A 26986-nucleotide genomic window follows, 5' to 3' on the forward strand; every position below is an offset into this window, starting at 1 on the left:
AAAAAACGTTGCAGGCAACGTTCCATCCGGCCGCGGCATCGGCTAAATCTGCCGCATGCGGCAAAAACCGGACCGACCGCAAGCCCATGCGGCACAATACGGCACTAATGTAAGTCTATGCAAAAAAAACCGCAACCGGCGTAAAAAAAAAAAACGGTTCCGGTTTTTCTGCAGAGCGCCGTATTGTGCCGCAGAGCAAAAACCGGCTGTGTGAAAGTAGCCTTAGGCGCGCACAAGATGCACTTGGACCCTCAAAGAGTTAGAGAGAGTCCGACACCCGAAAAATGCATTGTACATGGGCTATACCGTGTTGTAATGGACTTAACCGTTAGGTTGCCTTATTTGCATATTAGAGGCCTTCCTTTGCTTCTGATTGACAGTGCTCGCTTATGACTTTGCTCACTGCACTTTTGGGTGTATTAGTGAATCGAGCGGCATCAGAAGATTGGAGACATGGAGAATGCGCCCGGTCACTCCGTGCACCCGCAGCCGCACACTCGGCAGCATTTAGATAGTAATTCACCTTGTAAACTGGGGTCTCCGTTCCTGTGTGGTGCACTTATATAGTGCTGTGCAGCCCGCCTAGTATAATAGTATGGGCAGCATCAATAGACTGTGTAAGCCAGACACTGTGCACCTACATGTGTGAATGGGCCCTATACAAGCCATTTGTCTGTAATTTTAATACTAAGCCATCACCCCCTCCATGGAGTGGCAGTGTGTGAGCTGCGGCTCCATCAGTGATTTGCACCTGTTGCCTCCATCTTTATTGAGGGATTTTGCTGCCCCCTGTGAGTGCATTTGATTCTGTGAATTAGTCTTGAATTTTTTGGGGGAAAGTAAATTCCTCTTTTTATGGTTTAGCTTTTATGTCAGCATTTAGACAGTGTTCACTTTGGAAAGCAAAGACTGTCAATCCAAAGCAAAAGAAGGCCCCAATATGCAAATAAGAAGACGTAACGGTGCACCAAACTCTTGGCCAAGCCTTTAACTCGCTTCCGGATAACCACTTTTGATATGCCAAATTCAACTGCTGAACGGATACAGAACTGCTGAGAAAAGTTGGTGCGAATTGATTCTCAAGACGTGGTCCATCAGCCACGTTGGTACTTTGGCAATGGATGGGAGCCCTGAGAGCCACCTCTTACCTGACGGTATCCGCGGTTCTTCTTTTGATTAGCCGGCCTTACACGACATCATTGTTGCGGCATGATGCACAAGTGATGGTCTTCTAATCCAAAGAAGAGCCAAGAGGTAGAAGGTGGCTGTCCACGCTCCTGTCCAATTTGGGCCCAATTAATGGGAGCCCTGAGAGTCCTCTCTTACCTGATGGTATCGGCCACTCTTCTTTTGATTAGCCGGCCTTACGTGACATGTGATGGTCTTCTAATCAAAAGAAGATCCAAGAGGCAGAAGGTGGTCCTCCCCGCTCCTGTCCGGAGATTACTGACTGGGTCTTTCGAAACAATTTGCACCAACTCTACTGTGGATGATATTATCTGATGATGTGGAAAGTAAAATCTACAATGGGTGATATTTTCTTGATACATGAGGGAACTTGGTGCAAACTTTCCCACTTAGAATTTCTAGTTACACGCATCTGTTTGACCATCGACCCCCCTTTAGAATCACCGGGGCGGCTCCTTCGGGTTGTCCAAAAAGATCTCCTTGCTTAGTAATGGACGGTCTCTCTAGCAGATTCCTGGACATTTATGGAGAGGCTGCAGCGGAGACAACTTGATAACATCAGATTGTTCTATTGCTCTGGTACCTGCCAATGTTACCATAGTTATTCCGCCTCCAACTCGGGCAATACACAACAAGCAAGCAGCGAGCGCGCCTGGAAAGTGTCTAGCGCCTGTCCTGGCGTATACAGCCGCGTCTGGAATCCATCTTCTGCTGAATTATAGTCAGAAGGTGATCACACGTTACACAGCAGGAGAGGGTACGATGTCAAAATGCATCATAAAATCACTTCTGGGACAACGTGAATCAACGGAAAGGTTTTCCTGCTGCTCGCGGTCACCAGATGCTGCAAACGTTTACTTCTGTTTTCAACTAAGTCTAATTGTATTTGTAAAAATTGAGCAACTTCACGTAGAGTTGATAAAAATGATCTTTTCTGTAAACAGCTCCGATACAGAAATATGAGTTTCCATGGTTACAGAGTGTAAATAACATCTGTGCAGTTTAAACCAACAGTCAGTGAACCGCAAATAGCATTTACCATGCAGCCACTATGGGACCCGTGAGACCGGGGCCTGGTGCTACTCAGTGCACCCCCCTATACCCACCACCGGCATCATAGGTTCAATGATAGCGCCATTAGGATGCAATGGTGGAGCAGGGAGCTTTTGTTTCACTGTTGCACCATTCAGCCCGTGAGATGGAGACATCATACTTTGTGGGGGCATCATACTGGGTGTGGGAAGGGCTGTGGTGGCATTATATGTGTAGTGGGCCATTATACTGTGTGGAAGACTTTGGGGGGCATTGCACTGTGTTGGGGGCATTGTACTGTGGAGGGGACACATCCTACTGTGGGGGCATCGTAATGTGTGTGTGGGAAATTATGGGGTATTGTACTGTGTGGGGGACACATGATACTGTATGGAGGACTGTGGGGGCATCGTAATGTGTATGGGGAAATTATGGTGGAATTGTAGTGAGAGAACACATCATCCAGTGTGGAGGCTTGTGAGAGCATCGCAATGTGTTGGGGGCATTCTACTGTGTGCAGGGCACATCCTACTGTATGGAGGACTGTGGGGGCATCGTAATGTGTGTGTGGGAAATTATGGGGTATTGTACTGTGTTGGGGACACATGACACTGTATGGAGGACTGTGGTGGCATCGTAATGTGTATGGGGAAATTATGGTGGAATTGTAGTGAGAGGAGAACACATCATCCAGTGTGGAGGCTTGTGAGAGCATCGCAGTGTGTTGGGGGCATTCTACTTTGTGCAGGGCACATCCTACTGTATGGAGGACTGTGGAGGCATCGTAATGTGTGTAGGGGAAATTATGGGGGCATTGCACTGTATGGGGGACACATAATAATGTATGGAGGACTGTGGGGGCATCATAATGTGTATGGGGAAATTATGGTGGAATTGTACTGAGTGAGGACTGTGTGGAGGACTGTGAGGGCATCGCAATTTGTTGGGGGCATTGTACTGTGTGCGGGGCACATCCTACTGTATGGAGGACTGTGGGGGCATCATAATGTGTGGGGAAATTATGGTGGCATTGTACTGTGTGGGGGACACATCCTACTGTATGGAGGACTGTGGGGGCATCATAATGTGTGGGGAAATTATGGTGGCATTGTACTATGTGGGGAACACATCCTACTGTGTGGAGGAGTGTGGGGGCATCGTAATGTGTGTAGGGGAAATTATGGGGGCGTTGCATTGCGTGGGGGACACATGATACTCTTTGGAGGACTGTGGGGGCATTGCACTGTTTGTGGGGAAATTATGGTGGCATTGTACTGTGTGGGGGACACATCCTACTGTGTCTGGGGCATTGGAGCAACATCATATTGTGTAGGGTATACGGTGGGGGTATTATACTGTGCTAGATCCATTGTGGGGTCCTCATGCGATGCCTGTAAGGATATCTTACTGTTCGTGGGGCATTTTTGTTGTCATCATAATCAATGGGACCATGAAGGGGTATTGTATTGGGTGAGAACACTAAGGTGATTCAATAGGGGAAAACATGAGGTGAAAGTGTCGCGGTACATGTCCCCTTCCTTGTATTTAAACGTTACGTATACCCTTATGTCCCTGCGCCTATGTGCATGACGCTGCCTACTCCATGGAGTATTATTTTCTGTAGGAAGGACTGGGGCCCAATTAGGACCTTTGCTATAGGGCCCCATGACATCTATGTAGCCGCTGCCTGCGGTCTTCTCCCCTTCCTCCGCTGACTCCTTCCTTGCCTATCCCTTGTATGTTAGTAGGAATTAGGGGGGGATTGGAGGGATCCGGTGCAGGATCGGATCTTCAGGTTTGGATGTGGCTTTCCCTGATCTCTTTCACTTTAGCCAAGACGCATGTTTCATTCTTGGGATCCGAGAAGCTATTACTAGAATACATGTGCAAAATGCAAACCACACGTCACTAATCTCATCGCGCACACGTCACTGATCTCATCGCGCACACGTCACTGATCTCATCGCGCACACGTCACTGATCTCATCGCGCACACGTCACTGATCTCATCGCGCACACGTCACTGATCTCATCGCGCACACGTCACTGATCTCATCGCGCACACGTCACTGATCTCATCGCGCACACGTCACTGATCTCATCGCGCACACGTCACTGATCTCATCGCGCACACGTCACTGATCTCATCGCGCACACGTCACTAATCTCATCGCGCACACGTCACTGATCTCATCGCGCACACGTCACTGATCTCATCGCGCACACGTCACTGATCTCATCGCGCACACGTCACTAATCTCATCGCGCACACGTCACTGATCTCATCGCGCACACGTCACTGATCTCATCGCGCACACGTCACTGATCTCATCGCGCACACGTCACTGATCTCATCGCGCACACGTCACTGATCTCATCGCGCACACGTCACTGATCTCATCGCGCACACGTCACTAATCTCATCGCGCACACGTCACTGATCTCATCGCGCACACGTCACTGATCTCATCGCGCACACGTCACTGATCTCATCGCGCACACGTCACTGATCTCATCGCGCACACGTCACTAATCTCATCGCGCACACGTCACTAATCTCATCGCGCACACGTCACTAATCTCATCGCGCACACGTCACTAATCTCATCGCGCACACGTCACTAATCTCATCGCGCACACGTCACTAATCTCATCGCGCACACGTCACTAATCTCATCGCGCACACGTCACTAATCTCATCGCGCACACGTCATTAATCTCATCGCGCACACGTCATTAATCTCATCGCGCACACGTCATTAATCTCATCGCGCACACGTCTCTTTTGCTGGATGTTTATCAGATCTGCAGAGATCCACAAAGTGATCACAATTTACACAACTGTTTACCTTTCAGGTAAGGGGAGAATTGAAAAGTATTGATCATGATGAATGCTGCACAATAAATTATTTTGGCACCATTTTGAGTTCCGTTGACATAAATAGGATTTTGCGAAAAAAGTGTGAAACCGTTGAATATTGTATATTCCGCAAACAGAATATGAGGTATATTCATCCTTCTGGATTGTGCTTATTATGTACAAGCAGAAAAGTGAGATTGCTGAGTTCCTGCTAAAAACAGAGATTGTAATTCAGACTAGTGATAATAACCAGAAAATACCAAGAAATGCAATAATACAAAATGACTGTATAGGATTGGGATACAAATATGTCCACCGTTACCGTTCTGCACATTATGGCAGGGGCCAAATTCTCGCATATGTAATCATTGGGACATGGTACCAAAACCCTTGATTGGTTGATTGGGCGGCCACATAGGCACAAATAGTATAAACAGCTTCCAGCAGAACATCTCTAAGGGCTCAGATACATATTAGATACAGAAGCTGTCCGCTGAACGATCAGATGGTTGACAGCATGGTATGTTCTCTACCTTCCCCATATACAGGAACTCTTGCCGTAAGAAGAGTCGACCAGCTTTGAACCAAAAAACACAATTTAAGCCCATCATACAGATTAGATTGTCAGTAGATCCCATCGAAATGGAAGGGTTTGGAAGACTCATTGGGAAGGGTTGATGAGAGCTTAATATCTGTTCCTGGCAGATTATCATTCCTCCAAATTTATTGGATATGAATTGAATCCCTTCCTCCAACCAAATCCAGCAAATTTGCCTGAATCAAATTTTGGGAGATTTGCTCAACTTTATTCACTTCTCAATTTATCAAAAAACCATACACTTTACTGATCCCATTCACAAAAGATGAAAGGTGGCCGGTGACCTACTCGTTATAGAGTTCTTCCAACCAACCCCTTATGGAAGACTAAGAGAGATCAGGCAGGTTGGATTCTTCTGGTTGGATTCTTCTGGTTGGATTCTCCTGGTTGGATTCTTCTGGTTGGATTCTCCTGGTTGGATTCTCCTGGTTGGATTCTTCTGGTTGGATTCTTTGTCGTTAGTTAGGCTTTAGAGGAGCCTGGCCGTAGCTTACTCTTCCCTGTCTACGACCTAGTCACATATTTACCATATTACACTTTCTAAGCTTATGACTGGATATAATTACATCTTCAGATAAAAATAAATTCCAATTATCATCTGGTAAAAAATATTCCAGAGAAGAAAAGATAGGAAGTTCTAACTTACGAACATCAAAAGCCTTTCTGGTGCAGCATAACTCAATAACCCTTCTTAACGCTCCACTATGTTCCTCCCAACGTATTTCTTACACAGGCCTCCATTCAGACACGCAAGGATCAGATAACCCAACTCTTCATCAACTCCCTTAATCTGATTTTGAAGAATTTTACTAATTGCATTATGCTCTTGTAACATTTCAGCATATTTGCAATTTCTTAGAAAAAAAACAAGATAATGCATAGCTTTCACGTGGCAAGCGAGGTCTATCCAGAGCACTGTGTACCTTATTATCCTTTATTTGGATAATAAAGGATAATATGTAATTGGCATTGCTGGGAAACATGTCACACAACATGACTACACAAAGCACAATGCGCCCTCATAAATAACTTAGAATGTTGTAGCTTTATATATTTTTATAGCTGGGGTGAATTACAGTTCTGAATTATTTGCAAAAGCTATCACGCTGACCACTAGTACGGCTTCCTTCAACTTCTGAGCACTAGTACAGTTTTCCTTCAACTTCTGACCACTAGTATGTCTTCCTTCAATTTCTGACCACTAGTACGTCTTCCTTCAATTTCTGACCACTAGTACGTCTTCCTTCAATTTCTGACCACTAGTACGTCTTCCTTCAATTTCTGACCACTAGTACGTCTTCCTTCAATTTCTGACCACTAGTACGTCTTCCTTCAATTTCTGACCACTAGTACGTCTTCCTTCAATTTCTGACCACTAGTACGACTTCTTTCAATGTCTGACCACTAGTACGGCTTCCTTCAACTTCTGACCACTAGTACGACTTCTTTCAATGTCTGACCACTAGTACTTCTTCCTTCAATTTCTGACCACTAGTACGACTTCTTTCAATGTCTGACCACTAGTACGGCTTCCTTCAATTTCTGACCACTAGTACGACTTCCTTTAATTTCTGACCACTAGTACGGCTTCCTTCAACTTCTGACCAGTAGTACGGCTTCCTTCAACTTCTGACCACTAGTACGGCTTCCTTCAATTTCTGACCATTAGTAAGGCTTCCTTCAATTTCTGACCACTAGTACGGTTTCCTTCAATTTCTGACCACTAGTACGGCTTCCTTCAATTTCTGACCACTAGTACAGCTTCCTTCAATTTCTGACCATTAGTACGGCTTCTTTCAATGTCTGACCACTAGTACGGCTTCCCTCAACTTCTGACCACTAGTACGACTTCCTTCAATTTCTGACCACTAGTAAGTCTTCCTTCAATTTCGGACCATTAGTACGGCTTCCTTCAATTTCTGACCACTAGTACAGTTTCCTTCAATTTCTGACCAATAGTACAGCTTCTTTCAATGTCTGACCACTAGTACGGTTTCCTTCAATTTCTGACCACCAGTACGACTTCCTTTAATTTCTGACCATTAGGACGGCTTCTTTCAATGTCTGACCACTAGTACTGTTTCCTTCAATTTCTGACCACTAGTATGGCTTCCTTCAATTTCTGACCACTAGTACGGCTTCCTTCAATTTCTGACCACTAGTATGGTTTCCTTCAATTTCTGACCACTAGTACGGCTTCCTTCAATTTCTGACCATTAGTACGGCTTCTTTCAATGTCTGACCACTAGTACGGTTTCCTTCAATTTCTGACCACTAGTACGCCTTCCTTTAATTTCTGACCATTAGGACGGCTTCTTTCAATGTCTGACCACTAGTACGGCTTCCTTCAATTTCTGACCATTAGTACGGCTTCTTTCAATGTCTGACCACTAGTACGGTTTCCTTCAATTTCTGACCACTAGTATGGCTTCCTTCAATTTCTGACCACTAGTACGGTTTCCTTCAATTTCTGACCACTAGTATGGTTTCCTTCAATTTCTGACCACTAGTACGGCTTCCTTCAATTTCTGACCACTAGTACGGCTTCCTTCAATTTCTGACCATTAGTACGGCTTCTTTCAATGTCTGACCACTAGTACGGTTTCCTTCAATTTCTGACCACTAGTACGCCTTCCTTCAGTTTCTGACCACTAGTACGCCTTCCTTCAATCTCTGACCACTAGTACGTCTTCCTTCAGTTTCTGACCACTAGTACGCCTTCCTTCAATCTCTGACCACTAGTACGTCTTCCTTCAATTTCTGACCATTAGTACGGCTTCTTTCAATGTCTGACCACTAGTACGGTTTCCTTCAATTTCTGACCACTAGTACGTCTTCCTTCAGTTTCTGACCACTAGTAAGTCTTCCTTCAATCTCTGACCACTAGTACGGTTTCCTTCAATTTCTGACCATTAGTACGGCTTCTTTCAATGTCTGACCACTAGTACGGTTTCCTTCAATTTCTGACCACTAGTACGTCTTCCTTCAGTTTCTGACCACTAGTAAGTCTTCCTTCAATCTCTGACCACTAGTACGGTTTCCTTCAATTTCTGACCACTAGTACGCCTTCCTTCAGTTTCTGACCACTAGTAAGTCTTCCTTCAATCTCTGACCACTAGTACGCCTTCCTTCAATTTCTGACCACTAGTACGCCTTCCTTCAGTTTCTGACCACTAGTACGCCTTCCTTCAGTTTCTGACCACTAGTACGGTTTCCTTCAATTTCTGACCACTAGTACAGTTTCCTTCAATTTCTCACCATTAGTACGGCTTCCTTCAACTTCTGAAAGATATTATAAATAACTTGTGCATTCGTATTCCTTGGAGATCACACCCGCACAATGAGTGACTTCCTAATATAACGACATCAAGGTAGTTAAGCTAATTGATGACTTCAAGGGAAAAGCTAATTAATTGACCTCCACTTCAAAGTGAGTAACATGAATCATCGCTTGTGCTTCTTAGAAATGTATTTTAAGCCCCTGCTTCTTCTGATCAGCAGATATTTCAGTTTTGAGGCCCCATTGTTTTCTCTAAAGTATATTTTTCAAGGTTAAAATGAATCTGTCAGCAGAATTTCACACCTCAAAATATTTATATGTGTATGCAGATCTTTCAAAGGCAAGTCCAGCAATATCTTTACATGGCCAGTCCATTCCTCCCTAACTGAGAAATCAGCATTTTAATTAATATGGAAATGAGGCTGAAGAGCTATTTGTAGGTCTAAAGTGTCCGTCACTCCAGCTCCATTCTTCATCTAGTCCCTCCTCCTCCATCTCCTACTTGACTAACAGTCTCTATGCTGTATGATATCAGGTAAAGAGCTGTCAGTCAAGCAGGATGAGGAGGTGCTGGGCAGAGAATAGAGCTGGAGTGACAGAGGCTTCAGATCTACAAATAGATCACTCTAGCTCTATTCTTTGCCCAGCACCAGATCCTCTTGCCTGACTTGGCCAGCTCATTCCTCTTTTACTGTGAAATCAGTGTTTGAATTGATATGTAAATGAGACTGAAGAACTGTTTGTAGATCTGAAGACTCCGTCACTCCAGCTCTATACTTCACCCAGCACCTCTTCCAACTTGACTGACAGTCACTATGCTGTATGATATCAGGTAAATAGCCATCAGTCAAGCAGTATGAGGAGGCGCTGGGCAGAGAATAGAGCTGGAGTGACAGAGGCTTCAGATCTACAAATAGATCTTCAGCCTCATTTGCATATCGATACAAAGGCCAATTTCCCGGTAATGAAGGAATGGACTGGCCCTGTAAAGGTACTGCTGGACTTGCCTTTAGAAGAGATATATGCGTATATAAGTAATTTAGGGGGTGAAGTCCTTCTGACAGACCTTAACTTCCACCTGAGGCTCCAGATGATAGTGAAATATTTTCAAGTCTATTTCTATCTCTTAAGAATAAGAAAAAAAGTCTAGAAAAGGTGTCTTACTCCATGAAGAATGGGTTAATTACAGTTGTACATAGTGACACATAGATTAGGTGAATAATAAAGCAAATAAGTTGAGACATTTTGCTGAAGCCATCGGCATGGAGAAATGGAGAATATATCTGATGCCATGGATCCTTCCTTATGTTGTACATAATGCGCCCATCTTTGTAGTTTCTCGCTTTTCTCTCCATTATTTCCTTTGTAGGGTCAATTACTTTTGATCAAACATCCACAAATAAGCTAAGGATAGTCAGGTGATGATGAAGGTGAGATGCGAGCACTGGCAGTGAAGATGCTGTAGGTCTCAAGCAGTCGGAGCTGAATCATCTCAGTCTTCGTGGTCATAGTGCAAGACGGTTCTTCTTGGGATGGACACCTATGTCTCTGCCGCCACTCGTACGACTAACAAGGGCTCTTCTGAGTGTGGCTGAGGAGGTCATTGTAGATTTGGGAGCGTAGAAACCTTGGGTAGGAATCCCGTTCCATTAGGCTGCGCACTCTCAGCTGGGCAAGATCGAAACAAGACAAGGTTGGATGCACAAGGTTTCGTTTGGTCAATTCTCGGGTTGGATAGTCAATGTTGACCTTTTGAACGAGAAGGGAACATATATGTATGTGAGCTCGGGATGGTGCAAAGTCAATGACATTTTTATTTACTGGTATCTTTCAATAAACTTATGCTCATGCGATGGCTAATGCCATGACTGAAACAATTCGCAACATTCATTGTTTTCTCAAAATTAAATTTTCAGCCCTAAAACGCAGCGTAAACCATTAGGTTTCTCCATTCTGTCTAAAGCGCTATCAGCTTGTCTGCTGACGAGTATATCCTGCTCAGGCAGAAGAGCTGAAGACTTATACGGGTTATATGGCAAGTGAGGCCAGGGCTTTGTTTTACTGCTCCTGCTCTCCTGTCTGATATATTGTTTGCTCAAAATTTATTTTCAGCCGTAAAACTCACTGTGTCCACCATTAGGTACCTCCCTTCTGTTTAAAATACCGCTATAATGCCTGCCTGGATCTATAGACTCAGAAGGGCTGTAATGGACAGGCTAGAGGAAGCCACTCACCAAGCAGGACCCCCAGAACCCTGAAACCCTTTAACCCCTATACAAGGCTTTGAATTACACAGGGCCCTGGAGATCACTACAAGTGGAAGGATGCAATCCGATAAAAGTAGTCGTCAGGCAGAGTCGAACGGGGAAATGCAAAATAGGGACAGAATCAGCAGGCAAGGACATAATCAGAAAACAAAGCAGAGGGCAAATCTGGATCGGACAGCGAGGTACATAAACATCAGGCAGGAGGGTAGTCAGGAACAAGCAGAAGTCAGAACACTAAACAGAACAGGACAGGAACCAGGAATACAGAACTGTCTCTGGCAGTGGTCAGCAGATAGGAGGGGAATAAGATGGGTGTGGTGTCTTCCCATTGGTTGTAGCCGAATGATGGTAACTTAAGCTGGAAGACACACACCACCTATAGTCAGCCAGTGGTACTGCAGGTCCCAGGGAAACCCAGCCTAGTGGATGAGCGGAGCTTGCGCCCACCAGTGCCGCTGGCATCGACTCCTCTCCTATCACCAGCACCATCCATGGCAGGAACATGGCGTCACCTGGTGACCGAAGCAAAAGTCGCTGGAGTGGACTCCGGTGGGGACATAACAGCTGCAGGCAGAAGAGCTGAAGAGTTATATGGGTTACAGCAAGTGAGGCCAGGTCTTTGGTTTGCTGCTCCTGCTCTCCTGTCTGATATCTTATTTGCTCAAAATTTAATTTTTAGCTTTGGAAATCATATTGCCAGCTACTATGTATCTTTCTTCTGTCTAGTACTTCTTGCTGTCCAGTAAAAACTGGTCCAAGCAGTAGAGCTTCAGAGATGCCTACATGGATTACAGCAAGTGGGGTTGGGTCTATAAATGTCTGCTCCTACTCTCCTGTCTGTTACATGACAGAAATACCTAATAAAGAGGTAGCCTTTCAGTTCAGAAGAGGCAAGTAATTAAAAAGAAGGAATGGAAATTCCAGCACCTATAGTACTGACAGAATGCTGATGAAAGGTAACTATCCACTGAAAAGGAAAAGACCGCCAATGAGTCAAAACTGGATGAGAGACTAATATCTGACACTAAAGCTTTTTTAACCTGTTGTGGGCAATAAAAGGAAGGTTTGAAGATAATAAGTACATTAAAATAATTAATTTGTCCTCAGTATTCAAATATATATGAAATAATTATTATGTCATCATCATAACTATGTCTCTGGAAGTAATTATAGACTGTGAGGATATTCGTGTGGCCGATGCACTCATGATGGGTGGAGCAGAATGCAGGGAATTGTTGGCCACATGAAGGCGTGAAGAGCGATTTATGGCTGATGCTAGGCGCTAATTATGCTTCTGAAGAAGTCTCCTCCTGATTCGCACCTTCTTATGTATGAAGTGGGGACTCTGCAGAACATTTTGCTACTTCAATGAAGATCATAACATCTGATCTGCGGTTGGAAAACACGATTCATTCTTTACTAAAAAATAACCAACCAAAATTCCCTGTAACAAGTTGCACAGAGACACGGCTGTCTACGTGTATTGTTTCCTTTCCACTTGTTATGGTGAATGTACAACAAATGAATTGAATTTTCCAACCACAGTCATGATCTTTTGCAGTTGCAGTGTCATGGTCGTCTCCCTGCTTTTTTGAGACTAGTAACTTCCTTAGGACTGGCGCCTCCCATCTCCATCTTGACTAGTCATTTGAACGAGGTTTCCTTTGGTGTCTCATGAGTTAATTTCAGGTTTTGTTACCAGCAGCTCTGAGCAGGGCAGGTCAGATGTTGCTGCTTTGGGTCCATGCCCATTTGGGATAAATACCGGACCCTTCCCAGCAGTCCCTGCTGCTGTTAAAATCATTTCTACTCTGGCCAGCCTGGTGGAAGGAGCTGCTGAGGTTTTTACCCATCCACCTGATACTTTAGAGTCCCTCTGCTGCAGTGAAGTTTGGCGTTTTGTGTGCTTTTGTTTATTCCCCCCTTCTGTCTTTCCTCTCCCTCCGTGTTTATTAGTTTAGTGGCAAGTCTAGTGTACTCGTTGGCCTACTGACTAGACAGGGTGAGTTCAGGGCCAGCTGAGGGACCCAGGTATCCTGCTCACCGACAGGTTGAAAGAAGCTGTATATGGATGCTAGGGAGCTCAGGAGTCAGCTTGAGGTGAGTGCAGGAGGTGCCCCTTACCCCTCTCCCTACCGGCAGGGATCTCCGTTGTATCGTGACCCTGATGTTTCCCCCTTTCTGTGGTGTTTTTTGGTAATGTGTCAGACGCCCGTTGATCTGATCGCATGTGTCCCGCATTATATACGGACATCTTCTACTCCGTGCGTGACATGCAGAGCCAGAGTGTTGTAGATGAGAATATTAAGATCAGCAATGTATGTGAGCGCTCGCAGGTGCGGAATATAGTTTGTGTGAGAAATACGTGTAATTTGTGAGGTTTTTTGTTGTTGGAACCAGAGAGAATTTAAATTTAATTCTACTCAAATATTTCAAAAAATCCACTTTTGGCAAAACTTAAAATTATTGTAGTTCACTTCCGCGTGGACTCAGCAAAATGGCGGCCTATGGTTACCATTGTTGCTGAACCGCAAAGGGCAATAAAAGGTTAGAAACAAAATAAAGAACTTCTTGTGACATTACTGCTCCTCTCGCTGGCCCCTCTGCTCTTCACTGTCACCTGCCCGATCCTCATCACATCTTATCACCGCCGCAAAAGCTGAAGCCCAACCAAGATCACAATGTCATCACTTCATGATGTGCGCCGAGACAAGACCTCAGCACCAATAAGACCAGAGGAGACAGAGCTGCTGCAATGTGAAAATGTTTTATTCCAGACCGGCACCACAGTAAAAGCCAAACAATCCAACGTCTCAAGTTGACCTCGGCTGGGTCTTTTTCAAGGATAACTGTATGGATGGTGCCACGAGTGTAGCTGAAGAAGGTGAAGGTCCCAGGTGGACCACCACAGTACAACCTGCCATCCCCCACCTAGCGCCTTCACCTCCATCACCCATACCAATGGCACCATCCATACAGATATCCTTGAAAAAGACCTCACCAACGTCGACTCGAAATGTTGGATTGTTTGGATTTTACTGTGGTGCAATCACATTGCAGCAGCTCTATCTCCTCTAGTCTTATTGGTGCAGAGGTCTTCTCTCCACAAATGGAGACTTGGTCCTTTCCTCGAGCACAATACTCTATGTTAAGAATGCGGCTTCTTTCCCAATATTTCATGATGGACGCGTCACCTTGCACACGCATCCGCGGAAATGTCCCAGCCTTTATCAGGCCTAAAGTGAAGAGGCCCAGGACGCACATTCAAGCGCAAGGTCACGCTAACGTTGTACCGTCATGATCTCACACGAGCTTGTGCAGAACCCTCGGTGGTGATAAGAAGATTCAGTGAGGATGGGTGACGGCGAGGAGCATTGGGAAAGGAGAGGTAAGAGGTGTGGTGAGTATAAGGATTATTTTTTATTTTGTATAGCTCATGTTTATCATGCCCCAGACCAGAATTAAGGGTATTAAATTCATGGAGAATAACGTCCATATGAATATGACCATCCACGAATATGAATTTTGCCTGATCCTTTTATCTGTAATTGGAATAGAACACAGGAAACTTCACCCAAAAAACATTTTGGGTTCTATTATTTATAGATAGGCTCATTTTACCCGGCTGCACTTATGTTCTATTTTTTCAGAAGAATTTACTGAAGAGATTGAGGCCTCATTAGTTAGATATGTCTTCGGCTCATAGCTGTGAGGAATTTTTAAAATCATTAATTACCCGCGATACTGGACAAGTCATAACATTTGCCATGCATTGTACCATGGGGGAACCTAGAGCCCTTCATATAACCAAGCGGGGGCCCAATACATCAAGACTGGCATTGTTCACATCGGTGTTAATGAGGGAATGGGCTAGAGTCACACGCATGCACCTCTTCGTAAATCAGGAGTGCTGGATGAGTGGCGTACACTTCTGTGTGTGCCTTGCCACAAGTCTTACTCCAGTCCCTGTTGCAGTGAGAATTGTGGCTTAACAAATGCCATTGCTCTTCAATAGTGATGAACGAATAGTAAATATTCGGATTCGGATTACTAGTACTGAATGCCTAGTACTATTCCAAGAGAAAGAAATGATTTTTTTCAGCTCACCCCTTTATAATGTCCAATAATTAAAGTCCCACCAAGGATGCCACCAAGGGTGCCCAGGATGTGAGGTCCTATGTCCGTGGAGGTACTGAAAAGAAAAAAATTCCAGCAACTCCTCCATTGATCAATTTAGTATAAAAGCATTAAATTTATAAAAAAAAAAAAAGATGAAAAACAGGGATTTCCAAAATAAGAAGGGGCTTACGCGTTTTGAACAGAAAAAAATTTTTTTAACCTTAGATGCTATGATTAAGAATGTTTTTTTCCATTCGAGCACATTATTTTGGATAACCCAGTTTGCTTTTATGATTTTTTTTTAATAAATTCAATGTTTTTATACTAAATTGTTTCATGGAGGAGTTGCTGAAATTTTAGTTTTTTGGACTCGTACTAATAATAATAATAATAATAATAATAATAATAATATGTATTTATAGAGCACCATCGTTAGTACTATTCTAGTATTTATCACAAATAACAAAGTTATTGCAAATCATTGGGGAACCCGAGCAATTTGCTTGAAGATTTCCCAGAAAAATGCTCAGTACCACATTGACTTGCATTAGGGTCATTATTTGTGATGAATACTGGAATCAGGGGCGAAATGATCGCAGTCGCAGGATAGCAATCGTGACCGGGCCCGGGGGTGCAGGGGGCCCGATGGCTCCAGCCAGTGCTTCAGCTGGATGTGCGTCCGAGGCTGCACATCCAGCTGAAATACATTGCAGTGCATAAACCCGTCGGGTCCCTGTACTGCGATACAGGATGCCGGCCAAACAGAAGTCGTCAGGTTTTATTTGTGTCCGAGTGACTAAGGGCGGCGCATGGCAATGAGGAAAGCTACCGGCCACTGTGCGCTGGCTACACAGGAGGACGCTGCACAATGTGGGAGCCAGGGACGGTGAGTACAATGTTGTTGTTTTTTGCATTAGACAGAACGGAGACATATTTATCAGGATGGGGACATACTGTATATACCAGGAGGGGGACAATAGATACTAGGAAGAGGACAGTATATACCATAAGGGGGACAGTACATACTAGGAGGGGCCCAACAGGGGGATAGTATACACCAAGAGGGCACCAGGAGGGAGACAGTAGATACCAGGTGGGGGACAGTATATACCAGGAGGAGCCCTGGATGGGGACATATATACCAGTATGGTGACATATATACCAGGATGGGGACATTTGTACCAGAATGGGGTTATACAGTATATACACACCAAGATGTGGGCAAGAATGGGAACATATATACTAGGATGGGGAACATATATACAAGGATGGGGGACATATTTACGAGAAAGGAGCCCAGGATGTTGGAATTTAGAACATGGTGGGAGACATTACTACATAATGAGGGGGAACTCGTATGTCTTTATAGGATTTAGAATGCTAAATGTATACATACATATACATACATCTGACCAACATAAGGGGGGTGGAGGGGTGAAGGTCCAAATTTTGCACCAGGGCCCATCGAACTCTAGTTACGCCACTGACTGGAATAGTATTAGGTATTCGGCACAATGCATCCGAACCCGAATATTTAGTATTCGCTCATTATTACTCGTGCTGAATTTGATGAACAGGAGTCACCACACCCCGTTCTGCTCCACTTCTACCCACTTTGTCGGAGTAAGGGGTACTTCACACACTGCGAGATCGCTGCTGAGTCCCGGTTTTTGTGCCGCAGCAGTGACCTCATTAGCGATCTCGCTGTGTGTGACACTGGATCTGGCCCCTGCTGTGAAATCGCTGCTCGTTACACACAGTGCTGGTTCATTTTTTGGACGTTGCTTTCCCGCTGTGAAGCGCACATCGCTGTGTGTGACAGTGAGAGAGCAACGATCTGAATGTGCAGGGAGCAGGAGCCGGCTTCTGGCAGCCTGCGGTAAGCTGTAACCAAGGTAAATATCAGGTAAACAAGCGAAGTGCTTTGCTTGGTTACCCGCTATTTACCTTGGTTACTAGCGTCCGCTGCTCTCAGGCTGCCAGTGCCGGCTCCCTGCACACATAGCCGAAGTACACATCGGGTAAATAAGCAAAGCAGTTTGCTTAATAACCTGTGTACTCTGGCTACGAGTGCAGGGAGCCAGCGCAAAGCGGTGTGCGCTAGTAACCAAGGTAAATATCGGGTAACCAAGCGCTTGGTTACCTGATATTTACCTTAGTTACCAAGCGCAGCATCGCTTCCACGTGTCGCTGGGGGCTGGTCACTGGTGAGATCTGCCTGATTGACAGCTCACCAGCGACCATGTAACAACGCACCAGCGATCCTGACCAGGTCAGATCGCTGGTTGGATCGCTGGAGCATCGCTAAAGTGTGACGGTACCCTTAGGCAAAATTGCCTTGATAACGCCTTAAGTGACAAAATTTTAGTGCAAAAACTTCTTACGACAGAATCCTGATAAAAGCTCTGATGAATCGCTCGTGGTTTCATCAGTGAAGCTTTAGATGATGAATTGAGGCGACCTCCGTCTATAAACCTCGCAGCCTCTGCTGACAGATACTTATCCGGAGCTGCAGTTTGTCGTTTCCATAGCAGATAATCTGTCTGATATTAGTTATCAGCTTTTTCTGCCGGTGCAGATACGAGGATGGGATCGGCTTCTGTTCTGATTCATAGGGGCGCGTTTCAGTGCTCTGCTCAGCTGTGAATCATTGCGCGTATATCACCGTGCGTATATCACCGTGCGTATATCACCGCGCGTATATCACCGCGCGTATATCACCGCGCGTATAGATGGGATATGCTCAGGGAATGGAGTGACCTTATAAGAAAACGTTATTCAGGAGTTATTTATAAAACCGCAGCCATTTTACTAAGTTATTCCAAAGGGCTGAGGAGCGGAATTATTCCTACATTTATAAATATCTCTGGCGTTCCTGTGAAATACCGCGGCAGAGCACGGTGATAGTCGCACATTGCTATGTGATCTCAGGGGCAGAGCACGGTGATAGTCGCACATTGCTATGTGACCTCAGGGGCAGAGCACGGTGATAGTCGCACATTGCTATGTGACCTCAGGGGCAGAGCACAGTGATAGTCGCACACTGCTATGTGACCTCAGGGGCAGAGCACAGTGATAGTCGCACACTGCTATGTGACCTCAGGGGCAGAGCACAGTGATAGTCGCACACTGCTATGTGACCTCAGGGGCAGAGCACGGTGATAGTCGCACATTGCTATGTGACCTCAGGGGCAGAGCACAGTGATAGTCGCACACTGCTATGTGACCTCAGGGGCAGAGCACAGTGATAGTCGCACATTGCTATGTGATCTCAGGGGCAGGGCACAGTGATAGTCGCACACTGCTATGTGATCTCAGGGGCAGAGCACGGTGATAGTCGCACATTGCTATGTGACCTCAGGGGCAGGGCACAGTGATAGTCGCACACTGCTATGTGACCTCAGGGGCAGAGCACAGTGATAGTCACACATTGCTATGTGACCTCAGGGGCAGAGCACAGTGATAGTCGCACATTGCTATGTGATCTCAGGGGCAGAGCACAGTGATAGTCACACATTGCTATGTGACCTCAGGGGCAGAGCACAGTGATAGTCGCACATTGCTATGTGACCTCAGGGGCAGAGCACAGTGATAGTCGCACACTGCTATGTGATCTCAGGGGCAGAGCACAGTGATAGTCGCACACTGCTATGTGATCTCAGGGGCAGAGCACAGTGATAGTCGCACATTGCTATGTGATCTCAGGGGCAGAGCACGGTGATAGTCGCACACTGCTATGTGATCTCAGGGGCAGAGCACGGTGATAGTCGCACATTGCTATGTGACCTCAGGGGCAGAGCACAGTGATAGTCGCACATTGCTATGTGATCTCAGGGGCAGAGCACGGTGATAGTCACACACTGCTATGTGATCTCAGGGGCAGAGCACAGTGATAGTCACACACTGCTATGTGATCTCAGGGGCAGAGCACGGTGATAGTCGCACATTGCTATGTGACCTCAGGGGCAGAGCACAGTGATAGTCGCACACTGCTATGTGATCTCAGGGGCAGAGCACGGTGATAGTCGCACATTGCTATGTGACCTCAGGGGCAGAGCACAGTGATAGTCGCACATTGCTATGTGACCTCAGGGGCAGAGCACAGTGATAGTCGCACACTGCTATGTGACCTCAGGGGCAGAGCACAGTGATAGTCGCACACTGCTATGTGACCTCAGGGGCAGAGCACAGTGATAGTCGCACATTGCTATGTGACCTCAGGGGCAGAGCACGGTGATAGTCGCACATTGCTATGTGACCTCAGGGGCAGAGCACGGTGATAGTCGCACACTGCTATGTGACCTCAGGGGCAGAGCACAGTGATAGTCGCACATTGCTATGTGATCTCAGGGGCAGAGCACGGTGATAGTCGCACATTGCTATGTGACCTCAGGGGCAGAGCACAGTGATAGTCGCACACTGCTATGTGACCTCAGGGGCAGAGCACAGTGATAGTCGCACACTGCTATGTGACCTCAGGGGCAGAGCACAGTGATAGTCGCACACTGCTATGTGACCTCAGGGGCAGAGCACAGTGATAGTCGCACATTGCTATGTGACCTCAGGGGCAGAGCACAGTGATAGTCGCACACTGCTATGTGACCTCAGGGGCAGAGCACAGTGATAGTCGCACATTGCTATGTGACCTCAGGGGCAGAGCACAGTGATAGTCGCACATTGCTATGTGACCTCAGGGGCAGAGCACAGTGATAGTCGCACATTGCTATGTGACCTCAGGGGCAGAGCACAGTGATAGTCGCACACTGCTATGTGACCTCAGGGGCAGAGCACAGTGATAGTCGCACATTGCTATGTGACCTCAGGGGCAGAGCACAGTGATAGTCGCACATTGCTATGTGATCTCAGGGGCAGAGCACAGTGATAGTCGCACACTGCTATGTGACCTCAGGGGCAGAGCACAGTGATAGTCGCACATTGCTATGTGATCTCAGGGGCAGAGCACGGTGATAGTCGCACACTGCTATGTGACCTCAGGGGCAGGGCACAGTGATAGTCGCACATTGCTATGTGACCTCAGGGGCAGAGCACGGTGATAGTCGCACATTGCTATGTGACCTCAGGGGCAGAGCACAGTGATAGTCACACATTGCTATGTGACCTCAGGGGCAGAGCACGGTGATAGTCGCACACTGCTATGTGACCTCAGGGGCAGAGCACGGTGATAGTCGCACACTGCTATGTGACCTCAGGGGCAGAGCACAGTGATAGTCGCACACTGCTATGTGATCTCAGGGGCAGAGCACAGTGATAGTCGCACATTGCTATGTGATCTCAGGGGCAGAGCACGGTGATAGTCGCACATTGCTATGTGACCTCAGGGGCAGAGCACAGTGATAGTCGCACATTGCTATGTGACCTCAGGGGCAGAGCACGGTGATAGTCGCACACTGCTATGTGATCTCAGGGGCAGAGCACGGTGATAGTCGCACACTGCTATGTGATCTCAGGGGCAGAGCACGGTGATAGTCGCACACTGCTATGTGATCTCAGGGGCAGAGCACGGTGATAGTCGCACACTGCTATGTGATCTCAGGGGCAGAGCACAGTGATAGTCGCACACTGCTATGTGACCTCAGGGGCAGAGCACGGTGATAGTCGCACATTGCTATGTGACCTCAGGGGCAGAGCACAGTGATAGTCGCACATTGCTATGTGATCTCAGGGGCAGAGCACAGTGATAGTCGCACACTGCTATGTGATCTCAGGGGCAGAGCACAGTGATAGTCGCACATTGCTATGTGATCTCAGGGGCAGAGCACAGTGATAGTCGCACACTGCTATGTGATCTCAGGGGCAGAGCACAGTGATAGTCGCACATTGCTATGTGATCTCAGGGGCAGAGCACAGTGATAGTCGCACACTGCTATGTGACCTCAGGGGCAGAGCACAGTGATAGTCGCACACTGCTATGTGACCTCAGGGGCAGAGCACAGTGATAGTCGCACATTGCTATGTGACCTCAGGGGCAGAGCACAGTGATAGTCGCACACTGCTATGTGACCTCAGGGGCAGAGCACGGTGATAGTCGCACATTGCTATGTGACCTCAGGGGCAGAGCACAGTGATAGTCGCACATTGCTATGTGATCTCAGGGGCAGAGCACGGTGATAGTCGCACACTGCTATGTGATCTCAGGGGCAGAGCACGGTGATAGTCGCACATTGCTATGTGACCTCAGGGGCAGAGCACGGTGATAGTCGCACACTGCTATGTGATCTCAGGGGCAGAGCACAGTGATAGTCGCACACTGCTATGTGATCTCAGGGGCAGAGCACAGTGATAGTCGCACATTGCTATGTGATCTCAGGGGCAGAGCACAGTGATAGTCGCACATTGCTATGTGATCTCAGGGGCAGAGCACAGCGATAGTCGCACACTGCTATGTGATCTCAGGGGCAGAGCACAGTGATAGTCGCACATTGCTATGTGACCTCAGGGGCAGAGCACGGTGATAGTCGCACACTGCTATGTGACCTCAGGGGCAGAGCACAGTGATAGTCGCACATTGCTATGTGACCTCAGGGGCAGAGCACAGTGATAGTCGCACATTGCTATGTGACCTCAGGGGCAGAGCACGGTGATAGTCGCACACTGCTATGTGATCTCAGGGGCAGAGCACAGTGATAGTCGCACATTGCTATGTGACCACAGGGGCAGAGCACAGTGATAGTCGCACATTGCTATGTGACCTCAGGGGATTCATCTTTCCCCCTTTTAGACCCAGCAGGAACTTACTTATTATCTGTATTCTCTTTGGGCTTAAATATTCCCTCCTTCCCTGGACTGATGCTGGTGATATTATTCAGTTCATTCAAGCCTTGGTTGCAAGCAGGTGGCTTGCTGAACTCCTGCCTCATCTGTGGATAAGTAGTTCATGTTTTTTTCCCCCCTGTGTGTCCTCCTTGTGTCTTCCTTTAGCGTTTAGTGGGGTCATCGCATCCATTCTCTATTTAGGGCACAGCACTAGGGATACCTAGGGTCAGGTATCCGGCTCGGTGCATAGGTGCAGAACCTATCTAGGGTGGTACGGGACCGCAGGGACCAGCAGTAGGTTTCGTCAGGGGTCACCATCCCTTCCCTGAACGCAGGGTTTCCCTTCTCTTCCCTTTCGCCGCTCGCTTGGTACTTCCTCGTACCTAGAGTGACACTCGAGAATTACACCACAGTGGTGAAACCCTTTCATAAATCTTTAAAGCACAGTTGTTGGTTTCCAGGTTGAACCCAATAGAAGAACTTGATTGTTGAGGAGCCCTAATATCCCGCTCCACCTCCCGAGCTCCACCTCCAACGCTCTACATCTAATACTAGGCCGCAAAGTAGAGTCTTCAAGAAGGATAATTGGATTTGCAACCTTGCCCATCAGAATACCGCATTATAAGAAGACGTTATCTCAGCTTACCTCTCTGGGAGCTTGAACATCAATGTATTCCTGGAAAATATGGTGAGCTTTTGCGGACAGCTTATTGACAGAGCGCGTCTTTCTGTAGTCCTCACAGGCTATCCAGAACTCCAGGTTCTCCTCACTGAATTCAGTCTGAAGGAAGGCACGAAACGCAGAGCGACCATCTACAGAAGAAAGCCCGTGATTAATCCCCATACAAGAGAACACACAGCCATAGCCTGAAATATCAAACCTCCGGATAAAGGCTTACTTAAAGGGAACCTGTCACCACATATGGGGCCTATAACCTGCAGCCACCACCAGTGAGCTCTTATATACAGGATTCTAGAATACTGTATATAAGAGCCCAGGCCGCTCTGTATAATGTAAAAATCACTTATTATACTCACCTAGGGGGCGGTCCGGATGGGTGTCGCTGCTCTCCGGTCCGATGGGTGTCGATGACGTAGGACGTGTCACCACACTGGGCTGAGAAGGAGGACAGCAATCACAGCAGCGAGCAGGTGCCAGACTGGAGAGCAGCGACACCCATCGGACCGGAGAGCAGCGACACCCATCGGACCGGAGAGCAGCGACACCCATCGGACCGGAGAGCAGCGACACCCATCGGACCGGAGAGCAGCGACACCCATCGGACCGGAGAGCAGCGACACCCATCGGACCGGAGAGCAGCGACACCCATCGGACCGGAGAGCAGCGACACCCATCGGACCGGAGAGCAGCGACACCCATCGGACTGCCCCTAGGTGAGTATTATAAAGGTGTTTTTATGGTCTACACAGCGGCCTGGGCTCTTATATCTTATATATAGTATTCTGGAATGAAACAGGATGTGATGTCATCAGGACCAGGACAATGGAAAATTAAATTGAAGAGCGGATGAAACAGGAAATGACATCAAGAAAGCTTCTCTCTTCTTTTTTATTAACCTAGCTTTATTGACAGTCTTTTCCTTGTTGCGTGCAGAAAAACAACCCCCAAAAAACACTGCAAAAATGCACCAAAACTGCAGGTGGATTTTAGAGCATTTTTCTGTAACAAAGTGCAAATGTTTTCTGCACTAAATCTGCAGCGTGTGCACACAGCCTTAGAAGGTCTATAGGTTACAAGCTTTAGCCCAGTGTTTCCCAAACTCCAGTCCTCACGGCCCCCAACAGTCATGTTTTCAGGATTTCCTTACTATTAAACAGGAGAAGGAATCATTATCAAGTCCTCACCTGTGCTATATTAGGGAAATCCTGAAAACACGGCCTGTTGGGGGTCATGAGGACTGGAGTTTGGGAAGCACTGCTTTAACCCCTGCCTTTAGAAGGTGTTTGAGTCTTTACAAAGTTCTGTATAATGTGTAATGGTATTGTGCCGTCCTGTGCGTGGTGCAGTTATAAGGATTGGGCTGGTGCAATTATATCCTGAAGCCCCCAAACACCTAAGGCTGGAGGCCAAGTGATCGTTTGGCCGAACCTTCAGCCACCAGTTATATCGACCAGCTCTCCCTACACAGGAGCATTTGCTTTGTCACGTGCTCCATGAACAGACATCTCTAGCGGGGGCTTATCTCACAAAGGATCGGCAGTCCAGAATGAAACATGCCAGATCCATGACTCTCCCAACAATTATCTGTTGGGGAAGAGTTGGGAGGCCCCATACACAGACAATGCGCGGAACCCGTTGATATCAGTGGGCTCAGCTGACGCTGGGGGGATTGAGCCTGATCTTGCTTTGGAAACTAAAACATATAGTTCCCTGTTATTAACAAAAAATTAAAGGCATTAATTGGGGCAATTTTATTTTTTCATTATGGGCTTAAGATTTAAGAACTAACTGACAGGTAGTTGCTAACGACCCGTCTATTCTACCTGGTGCCGGCTCAGAGCAGTCACGGGCCTACTCCTCTTCCGGGCTGCTCAGTCATAAAGGCGACTGCTGACGTCAGTTAGGCAATGGGGAGCCGGCAGTCATTCACAAATAACACCAGCAGTCATGTCCTGTAAACAGCGGAGAAGAAGCTGCTGCTCTGTTGACGTGATGTTAGCGGAAGCGGCAGATTCACCGGTAAGAGCAGTCTGTGCCCGCTCTGTGCCAGCAGAGATCAGAACAGCGTAGAACAGGCAGAGTGGACTACCCGCCTTTTAGTTCTTAGATTGAAAGTAAAAAAATAAACTAGTCTTGGACAACCCCTTTAGGGCTCCTGCGCACGTTGCGTAATTACATGCATTTATGCTGCGTATTGCACTGCAGCGTAAATGCATGCGTCCTGGATTCCCTGCACAATCTTTGTAGATTGTGCATGAGACGTGCGCACGTTGCTTTTATGAATGCACTGATTTAGGTGCTAAAATTTTGACCCAAATCCGTGCGTTCATAAAAGCAGCATGTCAATTATTCCTGCGTTCTGGATGCAGCTCCCTCTGTCTATGGTGGGGGCAGCAGCCAGAGCGCATGAATCGGCTTTTTTTAACAAAAATACTGCATTCATTACGCAGTTTTCTGCAGCGATTTGAAGCGCGCATGTGCTGTCAAATCGCTGCAGAATATTCAGCAGTTCCGTGCGCATGAGCCCTTACACTGCAGTCCTTGGCATCACTATCAGCAGAAGAATTCAAGCATTCATTTCAGCAATTATTGAATGTATCAGCAAAACATTTTATTTCCCTAAATTAGACCCACAAAACAATTATCTATTGACTTTCAGGTATATCATGCAAAAACAATGTTCTAACAAAATATTTTTTTTCCCTTTTTGCAAAAAAACAAAAACAAACTTCCACAATGTAAAATTTTGCTCAGAGCCTAAAGAACCATATTTCATAAAAGCCTTCGCTGTCCAAAATCTAAAATGTTGTGTTAACTTTAGTAGAGAAACTACAATATTAATATAACACAAAGGAATGTGTAAAAACATGGAAGCCAAAAAATGTCAGAATCCCAAAAGATTAGATCTGGTGAAGTCGTTTTCTACCTACACGATTTGCTTGGCTTTTGCACATAATGCGCTAAACACATTCACGTTACAGGCTAGGATTTTAGCTTAAAAAATAAGAATATAAATATGGGTTCATCATGTATTCAAAGGATCAAGATTCAAAGAATCAGAAATATAAAAGTATAAAAAAAGATAGAAAAATTCAAAAATTCAAAGATTCAAAAGATAGAAAAATGTCAAATAGCAGAATTCTTTTTAGGTTTTATGATTATTATTATTATTATTATTATTTATTTATAGAGCACCATTGATTCCCAGTGCTGTACATGAGAAGGGGGTTACATACAGAATAAGTTACAATAGACAGACTAGTACAGAGGGAAGAGGACCCTGCCCTTGCAGGCTTACATTAAGAAATTGTCTCTTACATTTTATATTTGTACGAAGTTTATACAAATATTTAAGGAGGTGGCAGTATGGGGTAGTAGGGGGCAGTAGGTGGTAGTAGGGGGCAGTAGATGGTAGTAGGGGGTAGTAGGGAGCAGTAGGAGGTAGTAGGGAGTAGTAGGAGGCAGTAGGTAGTAGTAGGGGGCAGTAGGGGGCAGTAGGTGGTAGTAGGGGGCAGTTGGGGGCAGTAGGAGGTAGTAGGGGGCAGTAGGGGGTAGTAGGGGGTAGTAGTGGGCAGTAGGGGGCAGTAGGGTGTAGTAGGTGGTAGTAGGGGGCAGTAGGGGGCAGTAGGGAACAGTAGGGGGGAGTAGGGGGTAGTAGGGGGCAGTAGGGGGGCAGTAGGTGGGAGGTAGTGGGTGGTAGTAGGGGGCAGTAGGTGGTAGTAGGGGGTAGTAGTGGGCAGTAGGGGGTAGTAGGGTGTAGTAGGTGGTAGTAGGTGGCAGTAGGGGGTAGTAGGGAACAGTGGGTGGCAGTAGGGGTCAGTAGGGGGGAGTAGGGGGTATTAGGGGGCAGTAGTGGGCACTAGGGGGAAGTAGTGGGCACTAGGGGGAAGTAGTGGGTAGTAGGGGGCAGTAGGTGGTAGTAGGGGGCAGTAGTGGGCACTAGGGGGCAGTAGGGGGTAGTAGGGTGTAGTAGGGGACAGTAGAGGGCAGTAGGGGGGAGTAGGGGGTAGTAGGGGGGAGTAGGTGGCAGTAGGGAGCAGTAGGGGGGAGTAGGGGGCAGTAGGTGGTAGTAGGGGGCAGTAGGTGGTAGGGGGCAGTAGGAGGTAGTAGGGGGCAGTAGGGGGGCAGTAGGGGGTAGTAGTGGGCAGTAGGGTGTAGTAGGTGGTAGTAGGGGGCAGTAGGGGGC

General features: G+C 46.7%; 1 protein-coding gene across 3 annotated transcripts in view; it reads right to left on the minus strand.

The window, feature by feature from the left end:
• Nucleotides 1-6704: 6704 nt before the first annotated feature.
• The window catches only part of RGS8 (regulator of G protein signaling 8), a 96963-nt gene continuing 76681 nt past the window's right edge, over nucleotides 6705-26986 (minus strand). For all 3 annotated transcript variants that reach the window (XM_075320603.1, XM_075320602.1, XM_075320604.1), the window contains exons 4-5: nucleotides 22765-22931; nucleotides 6705-10707 (exon numbers count right to left, since the gene is read on the minus strand). In XM_075320603.1, the coding sequence (XP_075176718.1) occupies nucleotides 10525-10707; nucleotides 22765-22931 (350 nt within the window). In that variant the 3' untranslated portion in view covers nucleotides 6705-10524. The remainder of the gene's footprint in view (nucleotides 10708-22764; nucleotides 22932-26986) is intronic.

This window comes from Anomaloglossus baeobatrachus, chromosome 8 (assembly GCF_048569485.1).
Source record: "Anomaloglossus baeobatrachus isolate aAnoBae1 chromosome 8, aAnoBae1.hap1, whole genome shotgun sequence".
Classification (NCBI taxonomy): domain Eukaryota; kingdom Metazoa; phylum Chordata; class Amphibia; order Anura; family Aromobatidae; genus Anomaloglossus; species Anomaloglossus baeobatrachus.